Genomic DNA, 15,205 nt, shown 5'->3' on the forward strand with positions numbered 1-15,205 from the left:
TCTGGAAATCTCTGTTCAATCCCTTCTGCATTAGCCAAGATGGCAGCTGCCACACTAAAGCTAATGAGCCTGATTAATATCAATTCAGTAAATTAATTTTTTTTCCAGACATCAGATAATTTTGTACTAATCCAGACATTTATACCCATTTAATATCAGCTGACATAATTTCTCATTTAACACTAATTGAAAACTACTGGTTTCTTATTCCAAAGAGCATTTACTGTCACGTATAACTTATGGCTTTTTGTACAGCTATTTTTCAAATAATATCATCATCAAATTTCATGTTTTCTGCCTAGTTGCAGAACTTTTATACCCAAGCATGTGACTGGTGATGTGAGCAGAAAGGAACAATCAGGTAATTTCTCTTAAGGGTTTTCATTCTAGCAATTTTTCTTCCTATTTTCCATTATATATTTGTAAAACTTCTCTTGAAACAAATAAAAGTCCAAGAAACAACCTTCATTTAAGCAGTGCTGAATTTATTCCCTCTAGTTATGTTTTTTCACTAAGTAATTTTGGGTTTGTTCAGCTTGCCTTCAGGCTTGGTCTCTTCAGATGCTACAGGAGAAAGTGCACGTCCCGACTGCTACACCATTTGGTCTTACTCTAATGTAAAAGAGAAAATCCCTCATTGGCTACAATCGAATGTCAGTATTTATACATCAAGGAACTGACAAGAGGCTCATTACATTTCTGGGTGAAAGACAGCATTAACATTTGTGAAATGGAGTGTTTGCAATGGCTCAACACTGTTATTGCTGATGGCAAGAGGAATTCCTTGGGGCTGAACATATCATTTGACTATTCTTGTCTGTCTGGGATTCTAACCAGTGGTTTTCACCATGACAGCATCTCTCAGCTGTAACATGACCTGCGTGGAACACTACAGAAAGTTTTTGATCAAAGTCTCCATCCAACAGATGATACCTATTACCTAGTTGCTTATTTAGGAAACACTTCTATAACTCTTAATCATTTCTAAGATAAGAGCATCCTTTCTGCAAGATGTTATCTAAGGACCACCCTGATGAGTCAAGAGTTGAAGGACCAAGGAAACTGAATCAGTAAACAAGCCAAGACAGTTACAGAGTTCATTCATAACTCACAGAAACAAGTAACAGCTAAGATCAGGAGGGACCTCAGGAGGTCCTCTGGTCCATTCCCTGTTCAAAGAAGAGCTAGCTCTGATACTGGATCAGGTTGTTCAGAGAGCTTGACCTCAGCAGCGGGTTGGGAAAGTTCCTGAGACAGAGGGAGGTATAGACATGCAATGTGACCATACGTTGATGAGTCCCCAGAACATGAGACGGTTTCAAAACATATGACCTAATGGCAGACAGGCCTCAAGGATATGGTAGTTCACCTTAGGAAGACTTAAAATTCCGTTCATCAAAGCAAAGAACTGCTTTCCTAAGTTGTGAACGTCTCTTTGGTCTGCCTTTAGTCCCATCAACTGCACTGCAACTGAAAGGTAATTTCTGGCAAGCACCTGTAGCTGGGGGCCAACTGTCATGGAAACAGCAAATACTTCAAAATTTCTGTGATATAGATTAATTTTAGGCTATGAACAAAGACTACACATTATTCTTCACACTGTCTGAACCACAGGAGCCTGAACTACATGCACTTGAGTACAGAGATTGGGGTTTTGCCTATGCCACTGCCTGGACAAGGTTCTCTTGCATGTTTGCAATGCAAAAAACATAAGAGCTTCTTTGAATGACCAGCTGACTATTCTGTTAACACTATTTGGCCTACAGTCTTCCAAGTTCTTAGAAAAGCTATATCAAGCAAAAGAGGGCAGTTCAGTCAGAGTCAGGATTTGTGTGAAATGATCAAGTACGAGTCTCCAGTGGCTCCTCAGAAAGTCAAGCTGATGGCTGGTTTTTTTCTAGAATCAATAACTTTCACTGAGATAGAAGCACAGAGTGGTTACATGTCCTGGCACATGAGTCTCTAGAGAAACATGTAGCAATATAGGCAATCAAATCAAAATTACACTATATAGAGAAGGGAGAGTAACAACACAGGTTATAGTTGGGAATAATGTTTTTTTGTGGAAACAGTTCTAGATCTCCCACCTCTCTTAGGAGGTCTTCACCTGAATCTAAACTTCACAGCTGGGAAAAATTAACTCTCTTATTTCTTACAGAACACAGCAGAACTATATTACTTACTGTACTACTTATCGCTGCTCTCCTTTTGCTTTTCTGCATCCATCCTCCCATAAAGATGTTTCTCTTTGCTATCCTTCTCAGTTCCCTCAGTGACTTCCAGTGACTGCTCTTTACCCCTTAGACTGCTTAAAGCCTCTTTTGCATCACTTCAAACATAGTGCAACACTTTTGTGCAGACACAGGGCACAGTGTGGCAATTCCTGCCTCTCTCAAACCTGTGAAGACTGCTCAGGCTTCTAAGCCTGGGAGAAGAATTCTTGAAGCAAGAGAGACAGAAACGTTTTCAGAGCCAAATGGAGGGAATTCCCAGTTTCAATCCTTTCAACTGCCAGAAGTACACTGCTTTGCACACTACATCCTCTGCCCATTTCCAAGTGAATCTTTCAGTTTCCAAACATGAAACCCCATAGACTAGATTATAGAGATTACATGCAGGAAAGCATGTGCACCAGTGTAGCTATATCTGTAAATATTAGAACACCACTGCATACATGTCAGAAAGCGCTGGTCTGGGAATGGAGCATAAGGAAACCTTGGAGGAAAAGTTATTTTAATTTCACTGGATGACAGACTGTGGACAATTGCTGAGGGAAGCTGAACATGAAAACCAAATGCTTATGTAAGAGAGAGAAAAGATTTTTTTTTTTTTAATCTACTTGGATATAAGCCCTGCTACACAAGCTAGAAAAATGAAGTGTAAGAAGCATAAAACAGGATTTTATTGAGAGAGATGTTGAGGGTCGCTTTGTTATTTACACTGAAATACTTAGTCATCCTTTATGTCTAAGGATCTGAACACTTCAAGCCATTTGTTAGATGAGATGAGAAAGGAAATCTCAGTTTGTGAGAGAAGAATGCTGCTGATTTGAAAAGATCATCCATTTGTGTCTGTGTCATTGCTTCTTTATTCAGGTGACCATTCAATTTTTGTTACTACATTATGTTGCTATAATACCTATCAGTGCTCCCGCTACTTTTAATGAAGGTGGACTTTACTATTCTTAGCTTTGCTAACAAGATAGTTCATTTACTTTCTCATTCACTACAGTTTTTCTAGATCCTTATAAGGGAAGCAAGGACAGTCACAGTAGAGAAATCCTTTTCCTAATTTAGGCTAGGCAATCTCTAAAAGCCATCACCTAAAACATCTTAAAATTAATCACCTCTGCAGTTGTTCTCAAGATTAATAATGTAAATAATACTAACAACAACTATTGGCTTTACTTCCACATCTGTTTATCCACACAACAGAACCTGCACCACTTTAGAGCTGCATATGCTAAATTGAACTTTGCTCACATGGCTCAACCACACCTTGGGAATTCTAATTTTTTTTCTGATGAGACAAACAGCCAGCATGTTATTTTGCTACTGTCTACTAAAATCCTGAACTGTATAGAAACAAAGTGCAAACAGAAACAAATTTATATTCATCTTTTAAAATTTTCAGTGGAGGTAATTTGTATTAGCTCTTTGAAAGACAGACAAATAAAAAACAATAGCTACTCCAGCACTGAAGCTTTGATCAAATCTACAACCAAAGAATTTCCTGTATACATGCTGCCAGCAATTTATCCTGTCTTAAACCCCAACATCCACTTAGTATTTTTTTTTTCTTTTAACATAAGCAAATAGGTTTTCCCTCCACTAACAGCCATCAGTGAACAGCAGCCAGGTGATATACCACACAGGTGAGATACCACTGGAATTTCCTAAATCATTATGTTTAAAAGATGGTGTGTTTTCAAGCTAAGAAGTAAGACAATCTGTTAAGGGTTTAGGACTAAGCAATTCAGATGCACACCAAGAGGCGGAGAAAAACTCAATTTAACAACTCTTGTGTTAGGGATTGCCTTAAAATATGCGTTGCATCTCCTCTAGGTTGAGTTTTAAAAAAATGTTGTTGACTTGCTTTACAATGAATAGGGTACTTTTCAAGAACATGAGGAAGGGAGAAGAGAAATCATTCCAAATAGCACAATGTTGCACTCACTGGGTTACCTCAGCCACAAGTTTCTGCTTTTACATCACCAGTGACTAACATAAGTATTAAGACTTTTTTTTAAAAAAATCATCTGGCACTTAAGGTACCATCTGAATGTTTGTATCTAAGCTCAATGTTTCTGTGAAAAGCAGAAAAAAAGTGAAAAATTCCTTACTAACTACCTTATACCAACAGCCACCCACTCTTGGTACAATATTGTGATAACACATCTCTGAATATCTTTGTATAGGAATAATGGCCTTTCGGAGACAAAAGTCAATTCTTGTAGCCTGATTTTCTTTCTGAAGCAAATAAATAATGTCATGAGCTTTACCAAACAATGTTCTTCGTATCTGATAGACACCAGAGTGGATGCTAAAGAACTATCCAGTTGTCTTTTGACTGAGATGTCTACTGGTTGTACAAAATACTGGGCAGAGTTTTACAGGCTTTATATTTGGAAGGAATCTTAATTCCTTTGGATTAACTGGTCACTTTCTGCTACTTAATTCAAAGGTCCAGCACACATCAGTTTTAACCAAGCGGGCTCTTTGCCAAGAAAACACTGAAAGAGACGATGCAAGACATAGTCCACTGCATAATTCTCTTGCTTAAAAGGAGGCTATTACAACACGTTAGCAGTGTTGTTCAACCAAAAACGCCACGCAAAGACAACTCATCTGACAGTTCTTTCTTTCCTGTCTCAGCTTATTTTTAATTTGGACCCCTTCCAAATGACAACATTATGATTACAGAGTAATATACCATTTACTACCAGTGAGCACTCAGAAAGTAATTAATGCTTAAGGAAATATTTTCAAACAGCAAGGGTTTTATGAATTTAATCCTGTAATACTCAACATCCTCAAATACCTAAAAATACTGAATTGTAAGAATTCTGTACTGTTGACCTGGGAGGACCTTTTATCAATCCTTCTGCCTCTCCTCCCTGGAAATATTGCCTTTTATTATAGTTTTTATATATTTTTTTTAAATTTCAAAACCTGTTAATAATTTTATTTGGTTTTACGTTAGGGAATTCTTTTCCTAGAAAAATTCCCATTAGTCACAAAGTAATTTTCTGTTTAACCATGTATAGATGGAACATATTCAACAAAGTCTAATTCATGATTCTCCTTTTTCTAATGTTTCAGTCATTTAGACATAATAATAATAATAATGATTAAACCTAGAAATATTAACCACAGAAACATACAGCTGACAGCAACGTTAAGATGACCAACAATTCATTACACTGAATTCCCTGTATCCACTTGAAGCCTTACTGTGATTATTTATACTTTTCCCTAAAGATGCCACTGAAAGTGTTCAGAAATAGGAATGATTTACTAAACTCAAACCTGTCAGACAAGAATGTGATCAACTGCACGATAACTATAAATGAGGAATCCCAACATATCAGTCCGCGAAACTCAGAGCCTGCACTGCATTTATTCAAGTCGTGTGGTAAGAACTTTGTGATGCATATTCAAAGAAAAATCTATTGAAAACAACTGTCTAGGGTAGCTCAAGACAAATTTTGCCAAAACCTGCTTCAAACAGCTATAGTTAAAACACAATAGCTTGCTAAGCTTGAAAAAGACCAACAGAGCAAGACTTGGAAAATATTTTACATAATCTGATGCAATTTTGAAACATCTGTAGATTCATTTTGCATACAGTAACTGTCATTTAGAGAAAAAAAAAATTATACAAAGATCATAATGGAATAGTTTCCACACATTCACAAAAGGTAAAAACCAGAAGTGCAAGCATGAAACATGAAGAAAATGAACTTTTTAGATATTATAACTGACAAATTTAAAGTGAGGCATCCCCTCCTAGCATTTCATCTCAGCAGTCAGAAGCAGGTAGCACCATGACTCTGCAGCAGAGAAGCAGCCTGTTCGCGGCCCCCATCACCTGCAGGATTGCTGCAGAAGGCAACGTTTCACCAGTGAAACACAGCACCAGCTGCTCAGCAGAGAATCACAGGAGATTCTCCATGCTGTTTGCTTTCCAGCTGAGGATTTCACTCTCCAAAATCATTACAGCCTGACTTGGGAAATTTGCATAATCTTTAAATTGCAGCTACTGCTATAATTTATGATTTGGACATTTCAGATTATTAAAGCTAGTCACTCTTCATATATTGGCCTAGCTCAATGAATATCTAAAGCAAATTTGAGTTTAAAGACATAGCTTCATGGATTACTTTCAGTCATTTTTTTCCAGCAGTCTTTCACAGTATAAAAACCAAAATAACTCCTCCACATCGATCAAATTCATGACTGAAAATCATCCATTTGAAGTGACAGAACTAGATGAATGTTTTGTCAAAAGCTTTCCTGATTTCTTATTACTCTGGTTTACATCCTCAAATGTTCCTCTGGGACAAGCAAAGATTATGTGAGGTATCTGTCAGGAAGGATTTTGGCTCTCTGTTTTGTTTTTGAAGGAAGAAACAATAAAACATTTTTAATGGAAAAAAAGATGAAAGGCGCAGATGAAAGCCTAGTGTGACATGTGCACAGAGCCCTGCTCTGAATCCCTTCCTCAGCAACACCTGCTCCAATTCCTCAGTCCCACTCAACTCCACAAGCGGGTCATTATAGTCCATCACACCCCAGCATCAGAGACTCAGTAACATACACTGCGTTCAATCCCTTCCAGAGTCCACCCAAAAGACATCACCTGCCTTTCATATTCAGTTACATTATTGGAGGGGCTATGATAGCTACGACTTGGAAGCTAGCAGGGAGTTTTCCAGCACAACTGAAAAACTAGAGTTGTCAGCTTCAACATTTTTAAATGTAAAATGAGTCAAAACAAAAAATCAATCAGAGAAGCAGTTTTGAAAAACAATGTACTGAAAAACATTTTCCTTAATGCTACCGTATAAATCATGAAGCAGCTAAAAGAATTAAAGCCAGTGTCATATTTTTTCATTACAGTAACACGCACTGATTACTTTGGCATTTGCAGACTTTTTAATGTTGCACTTGACAATGTTAACCCACCTCAGATACTATTTTTGGCATGGAGTTTCCAAAGGGGACATGCGCACAGAGTTATCTCTCTGTTCTGTAACTTATTTAGCTGCAGCCAAATACTTGCCTACACAAGTTGATTGCCTATACAATCAGTGATGTGAACGATCATGCTTCACTCCATTATATATTCACCTTGATATATGATCACAAGGATGCCTTACCTCTTCCTTTTCACGCTTGCACCCAATCTGGAAAAACACATAGCATTCCTATATTTCTAAACATTCAAGAACACGTTAATTCTACTAAGAATCATTAAAATAATTAAAAACAGACACATGCACATCTATGTTATTTATGTCCTTTGTCAAGCATTCACCAGACTATATCATATTCACTGAATTACAAAAAAGCACAGCTTTGTTAGCTTTATTAATTTTTTAAGGGATTCTTTTCTTTTTAAAGTGATAATTTCTAACAGAGTGGGAAAATTAACTTTCCCTTTATACTAAAACTGTTAAAAATGCAAGGTTTAAGTTTTTTGTTAACCTTTCCCAGTTGTGTTTGCAGTTTGGTATTTAATTCTCTGGCACTTATTTTCTATTTTCTTTAATTGGAAATTTAGAAGTTAAAAATGTTTATTGCTTTAGTTAGAATATTTCTGTTTACAAAGATAAATCATAGCATCTCCAGCACTTCTGGAAAATAGGTGTTATGTTAAAAACCCTTTAAATAAATGGACTTAGTTTTAGCAAAACGTCACACTCTTGGTCCCAGAGAATAACGGCCTAGTTAAAAGGCCACTACAAACAACTGAGAGTCTCATAAGCTGCAAAGACGTATGGATTCAGCTTTCTCTCCTTTGTACATGGAACTGCATAGGCAGCAACTTGATATATTTATACATTTCTACAAAAGGGTAGAACAGCTGCCAATGTGCCTGCAGGTGTGCCCAAAAATATAGTTTCTAGCACACAAATCAGGCCATCGAGTTGCAGAATCACAGAATCGCTTGGTTGGAAAAGACCTCTGAGATCATCATGTCCAACCGTTCCTGTCTACCCACTAAACCGTATCCTTAAGTACCTCATCTACCTGCTCCTTAAACACATCCAGGGATGGTGACTCCACCACCTCCCTGGGCAGCCTGTTCCAGCTTCTGACAACCCTCTCAGTAAAGAACTTCCTCCTTATCTCTAACCTGAACCTCCCTTGGCACAGCTTGGTGCCATTTCCCCTTGTTCTATCCTCCATCACCTGGGAGAAAAGACCAGCACCCACCTCTCTACAACCTCCCTTGAGGTAGTTGTAGGTGGTGATGAGGTCTCCCCTCAGCCTTCTCTTCTCCAGGCTAAACAACCCCAGTTCCCTTAGCCGCTCCTCATATGGCTTGTTCTCCAGACCCCTCACCATCCTTGTGGCTCTTCTATGAGTCTTTGCATTATCTCAGTCAAAGTCAGTCTGTGTTGTAGGGTACATTTATGAGAGTAAGAGACCCATGGAGCACTTCCTGGACCTAGAGCCAAACAGCACAGATGTAGCAGGGCGAGTTTCCCCTGCAGCTCACAGACATCATCTTCACTACGCACCACTGGGCTTTGGGACTCCCTCATGCTCCGTGTGCTACACCCTGTGGTCATAAGATTCTGTGTGTGAATTTCAGCCCATAGCTCCAGAAACACTGTAATGGTTATGTTATAGTCCAGAAATGGCAGAGACTGAAGGTCAGTGTTATCTAACTCAGATGGTTCACACAAGCCTGCAAGTATGGGTAGAGCAGTGTTGGAAGACAGAATGTGTAAAAGCTGGGGCACTTTGCCTATCTTGTCTTTTAGGGGTGGTTCCTGGCATAAACTATTCCCAAACTGTGCTTCAGTGCTGTCTTAGAGAAAGCAGTCCAAAAGGGGGCTGGAGAGGAAGGCAGCAGTTACAAAGCATGGAAGACCAGAGCTCTAGCACTTGGTCTTGCTCACCAGTCCTCTTTTATTGAGCAGTATTGACAGTCTTAGGGTAGCTAGGTATTGACAGCAGCTGGCATTGGCAACCCAGAGTTGCAATATACTACCTCCTGTTATCAATTCCAGTTGTGGGCACATCAAGCTCACTCCTCTTCTTTTAGAGCTTGAAAAAAGCAAGTATAAGATAGTCTTTCTTAAAAACTAAAATGTGTTGACTTAAATGCAAGGCATGGTTTTGTTGATTTAAATGTACCATTTGCCCACTCATTCTGTAAGGGCCAAAACAAACAAAGAGTTATGCTGCTACTTCTTTCATTTGACACCATCTTTTTCTAAAACTGGAGTCTGAGAAAGTTAAAAGTCTGTGAATTAGGAAACAAAAGAATTATCTCTGTTTTTCAAGGCAACAAACCAAGCCCTACATGGCTAATAATGAAACATCTAGCTCAGCAGATGGCTGAATCATTATCTCACAAAAATAATGGTCCAATGGTGTTATTTACTATACACATAAGTAACTAGAGAAAAAAAAGATCACCAAATTACTGGCATTTCATAAGTAAAAATTACAAGTTCAGAACTAAAATCCCTAGATGTTATTCCACTCAATGGTTGATATTCTCTGTCATCCAAAACACAATGATGATCAGATTAAGTACTCCGAATTCAAATGAAATTTATAATCATCATTTGGTTGAACGTGTCATCACAGAAGGTTGTAAGATTGAGCAACTCCAGACTTAAATTCAAATCCTAATGCAAAATAACAAAACAACTGATCAAACATATACTGAGACTGGCTATTCACAGGTTTAAAGTTACAAATATGATTAAGTGATCTTCTGATTCTGATCAGTAAGAAGGACCAAATTAACACAAAACAAAATAGACAACTGTATTTACATTAATGTCATTTTAATGGGCTGGGCTTTTCAGCCTGCTCTACAGAGCTGTTTAGGAAGTTCATCAATAATTAGCAGACTTGACAACTTCTGACTGTGGGAGAAAGACACTATAATGTGGGAAGAGAAAGAGCTGGAGGATGGCTGCCTATTTAATGTTCAGATAATTAAGAGTGTTGGACAGATGAGTATGTGCTTGATTTATTCCTTCTTTTGAAGTCTTAAAGTAAATTACGGTTAATGTAAACCAGTTTTGACAGCAAAAAATGTATTTCCTTTCAGAAAGTATGAAGCAATAATCTGTTGTTCCAGTGCTGGAGTGCTGAATGAAACTAAGTGGTAATGGCTTTGGAAAACAAAGTATTGAGGGATAAAGCTGCCAATAGTAGAGAATTTAACTGTGGTCTTTTAAAATTTTTATACACTGGTTATGTTCTTTTTGATTCTTACAGTTCTTTTTATATAGAAAAAGAAATAAAAAATAAAATAAGTTCTAGTCTTGAAAACAATAGCCTAATTCACATTATTTTCAGTGTGCTGGATTTCATCAGGAGTTCCTTTTTAATCTCACATTCTTACTTATCTACAAGACGTGGAGTGGAAAAGATAGAAGACTACTCCCTTTTCTCTTGGTTGTCAGTCAAAATGTAGATAAATGTTATAATCAAGAAAACTTCCGAAAAGTTTTAGTGACTTAGAACTCTAAGGGAACTTAGAAGATGATCTACAAAAGAACATTTTGCCTTCAGCAACGATTTCACTTAACTTTTTCTTTTCTTGAGCTAAGCATACCAGTTTCTCATGCTCCCCCAAAATTTACAAACACTCATACTGTTCCACCACAATGAAACCTGTTTCTCAGCACCACCTTCAAGCAGCTGCCACAGCTCTTAGAGGACACTACACTTCTCCCCGTTATTCAATCCTCCTGTGGAAAGCAACCATCTGTGAGACATACCCCTGGCCATCTGCTGCCCCAGACAGCTGTTTCAATTGTCTGAAAGCAGCTGCCACCTATGAAAGCAGCTGAAAGCCAAAAATGCATGAGCAAGTGGCAAACCGACTGGCAGGTTTCCAGAGACAGAGAGGTGGATTAAAACTCCAGCACAAAAGCTGATAGAAAGAAAAAAAAATAACCACAGAAAACTGTGTGTGAAACACAGTAGCAAGGAGATAAACAAAGACTTTCAGCAAGCAGAAGGGCCTAAAGGGGCTCAAGCAGGTTTCTTTTCCCTCAAGCAACTTTCCCGCTTTGCTAGAATCAGTTTAATAACTTCTCACCACAGCTCCAGGGAATGGGAAATCTTGGCCCAACCTTCTGCCCTCCTAGGATCTCTGATAGGAAAAGACTAGAATCAGAGTAATTTTCTAGAAGACAGTGGGGCAGGGTAAATGTTCTGCATGCTTCAGGGACTTGAAGAACTCCTGAAATAAGACTAGAATGGGATTTAAGTGGTACATGGGTCATGTGCTGGCATTGCATGCATGGGCAATTTTTAGTGTCCCTGGGAAAGGGAGTGCATTTAAAAGCAACAGAGAGGAGCTGAAACACTGATGGATGCAGATAGCCTGAATTCCTCATGAATTTAGAGAGGGGAAAAGTTACATACAATAAGAAAAAAACAGAGAGTGTAAGATCAATTACCTTTTCACTCTAAATAGCAGAATTAATGGGACAGCTCTGCAGCAGATACAAGCAGAGAACAGACTGAAGCTATCCTGATTTACAATGGCCAAGACGTGTCCCAAGAATGAATATTCTATCTGTTCTGTCCACCTTTGCCAATTACAGTCCCATAATTTTCAAATGAAATCTTCAAACAAACTTATCACTGCTTGATGGAAAGGGGTTAACAATTTACTATCCAACATTAATATTAAAAAGGTGATGAGCTAGTACATCATTGTAGAGAAACTGCTTATCACTGGTGTGCAGGGAAATTGAGTCAATTTTAAATAACTGAGATATTATTATACATTATATTTGTCATTAAATTAAGTTAGTGTTGACAGTCATGACCAGTTCTGGTAACTAGTTTCTAGATTTACAATGGTGTTGTAAAACATGTAAGTTAAAATCTTGACTTTTCCCCTGTGGGTCTGAAATCACATTACCAGTTTTCTGAATTACATTAGAGTCTTCTTTTCCAAGTTTTGTTTTGGGCAGGTACACTGTGCACAATGTTGTATTATTTAATAGTGGAATGATAATGTAATTCATTAGAATTAAAAATGAATATAATTTTGTTACCAAAGTTTGTTTTTACCAGTCCTAGCTACTTGATTGCTAATTTGGTAATGAAAGAGAATACAACACTTGAGAGTAAAACATTACCTAATTAAATTTCTTAAAAGAAGTTATGTGAGTGTACATGCACATGTGTTCCTCACATTATTAAATCATTGAGCTTATTTTTAAAATCTCTTTAGAGGTAAGTGGAAGAAAACTTCTGTCTTCCATTACTTTTAAAGGACTGAAATTCAATTGGTGAAGTAAAGAAAAGCCTTAACTACTTAAAGCTTTATCAATAAACATTATGAAATCACCGATAAATTTTGTAAAGAGCATTTATAATTTGTGTAAAGCAAAAGCTATACACACAAGAAAAGTAACACACAGATTTAATTCACCACTTCTCATCGGCAGGCAGGTGTTCAGCCATCTCCAGGAAAGCAGGGCTCCATCACACATAACGATTACTTGGGAAAACAAAATACCGTAACTCCAAATGTCTCCCCATTCCTCCTCCTTCCCCAGCTTTACATGCTGAGCACGACATCAGATGGTGTGGGATATCCCTTTGATCAGGTGGGGTCAGCTGTCCCAGCTGTGTCCCCTCCCAACTTCTTGTGCACCCCCAGCCTACTCTCTGATGGGGTGGGGTGCGGAGCAGAAAAGACCTTGACTCTGTGTAAGCACTGCTCAGCAATAATGAAAGCACCTCTGCATTATCCACACTGTTTTCAGCACAAATCCAAAACATAGCATTATACCAACTACTCTGAAGAAAATTAACTCTATCCCAGCCAAAACCAGCGCAACAAAGAAAGTTAGTGGATGCTAAGTGTTAGCTGGCAATGTACTCTTCAGTTATGTTACCAAGATCCTAATGCTGCCAAAATTACATCTGTTTCTGTCTTGTGACTCAGTAAGAAAACACAGAAAGACAATAATGAAGAATAACGATTAGAGAAAATATATTTTTGTATTATAAAGAAGAAAAATACCCAAAGGTAAATATCTTTGAATGTTTCTAGAAATGTGTGTATATATATGTTTTATATACATATAAATATTTACACATACAGACATACAAACACATGTTCATTTTAAGATTTAATCAAAAGCTGTTCCGCTAGGAAGCTAAAGTTCAAATTTCAGGTAGAAGATACTAATTAATTAGGGATAAACAGCAGATCACTATTTATACAATTAGAAGTATTACTTATGGGAAGTGTCCACAGTCATGTGCAACTCTGGGATATGTGTAATCAGAAACAAGATTAGTAAACGAATAAACTGTTCTATCTGCAACCAAAGCAGCAGACGATAAGCAAAATGTTTAACAAACACTCAGTGGCTGATGATAACTCCAATTGCTAGTACACAGAGGGTGAAAATGTGCTTGGAAAACAATCCATATTTGGATGACATGAACAGGGCTACTACCAGCTGAAAGGCAGAGAATACTGTGATCATTAAGAAATATTCTATTTGATGTGGGTATGCATAGTTATGCTATATATTAAGCTATATACAAAATAAATTTATTTTGCCACATCAGAATGTACTGTGCCAGATAAGGATATCATTCAGGATGGAATATCTGCTATATATTAACCAAGATAATAACATTAGACAGCTTGAGCAAAATTTGGGGAAAAAATGGGGATCTACACTGCAAAGTAAAGAGGAAGAAGACTGCAGATACTTAGTCATTTTTCTTTTAAGAGGAGAGGAGTTAAAGAAAACACAGGCAAACTAATGACGTTCCCACAGTCCATTGAACTCTAGAAATAACTTCTAATTGCATAGGAAAACTACCAACTGTCTGGGCACATTTAAGAACTCTAGACTGGACATTTTACATCCAGTATGATTAAGTTTAATACCAGATAGTAGAAATCATCTCAAGCTTATTTCAGGCAGTGTCAGAAAATGGCTCGCTAAATGTGGTCCCTCTATATTTGACAGTTAGGCTCATTAGGCATCTTATTGTTATCCCAGTCATTTCAGTGAAACAAACACATTCATAATTCTGTTTTATCCTCACTAACACTTGCAGAGATCATGCAGGTATCAAAGTATGATCTATGCTCTTTCTGACCTCACAGTTCATCAAGCAAATGATTACATTTCATGTTGTTGTCTTTCCTTTGCAGGAAGAAAAGCTTTTGTTTTAACGGGTCCGAACCAGTTGAACTGTAAATGAAAGTTCCAGTACATCTATCATTACTAAATATGAAAAAAGGCAAAAACAAAACCAAAAACCAAAACCAAACCCCCCCACAACAGTTTGAATTTCAGATCACAGGGCAGTTGTTCAGATGGCAGAAAGCCACATTCCTATTCAGGGAGCCTTGAAGTAACAGCACAGCAAACAGAATAACCACTGCATGCAGTAATACAATTACCAAGGTCCTTACATTGTAGGGGTAGATGGTGAATGGCAGTTATTGTCAGGACTGGTACATCTCCATAATCACAAAAAGGAACCACTGGAAACTCTACTATCACAAGGTCAGACTGACATGCAAAAGGTTAACAGATACACTTTGACACACGAGAAGTCTGACAACTTCAGAAGAGGTCAGAGAAATCACAAAAGCAGTATCCTTTATAAGAAATGGTGCTTAGAGCTTGCAAATTTTGAGGAAGACTATTTTTCACTCAAACTAGAAAATGCAGAAAAATACAAATGGTATCTTATTTAAGTGAACAGAACTTTCCCTCTTCCTCCCAACAGGGGTACGTTGAAGGCAGAGAGGTCTTTTATACAACTTACCCATACCCAGTACTGAAAGAAGAATAAAGAAGGAGCAAAAAAAAAGGTTTTTTGTTGATGTTAAACAAAAAATGAGTTTGTCACCAATAGAATAATGGATAAATTATGGTAATAATGGTAAATGGTCTTACCAGTAAAGCTGATGGGCTACTTGGATGCTCTGAAGAGAACGGTTCAGC

The 15,205-nt window shown here is 37.7% G+C and overlaps 1 protein-coding gene across 1 annotated transcript in view; it reads right to left on the reverse strand.

The window, feature by feature from the left end:
- PIK3C2G (phosphatidylinositol-4-phosphate 3-kinase, catalytic subunit type 2 gamma) overlaps positions 1-15,205 on the reverse strand; it is a gene marked incomplete at both ends in the record, with an annotated part of 92,031 nt that overhangs the window by 23,580 nt on the left and 53,246 nt on the right. The window contains one exon of the mRNA XM_010191395.1: positions 15,158-15,205. This exon is cut by the window's right edge and continues 77 nt beyond it. Within this exon, the coding sequence (XP_010189697.1) occupies positions 15,158-15,205 (48 nt within the window). The remainder of the gene's footprint in view (positions 1-15,157) is intronic.

Source organism: Mesitornis unicolor, unplaced genomic scaffold (assembly GCF_000695765.1).
Source record: "Mesitornis unicolor isolate BGI_N332 unplaced genomic scaffold, ASM69576v1 scaffold15299, whole genome shotgun sequence".
Lineage (NCBI taxonomy): Eukaryota > Metazoa > Chordata > Aves > Mesitornithiformes > Mesitornithidae > Mesitornis > Mesitornis unicolor.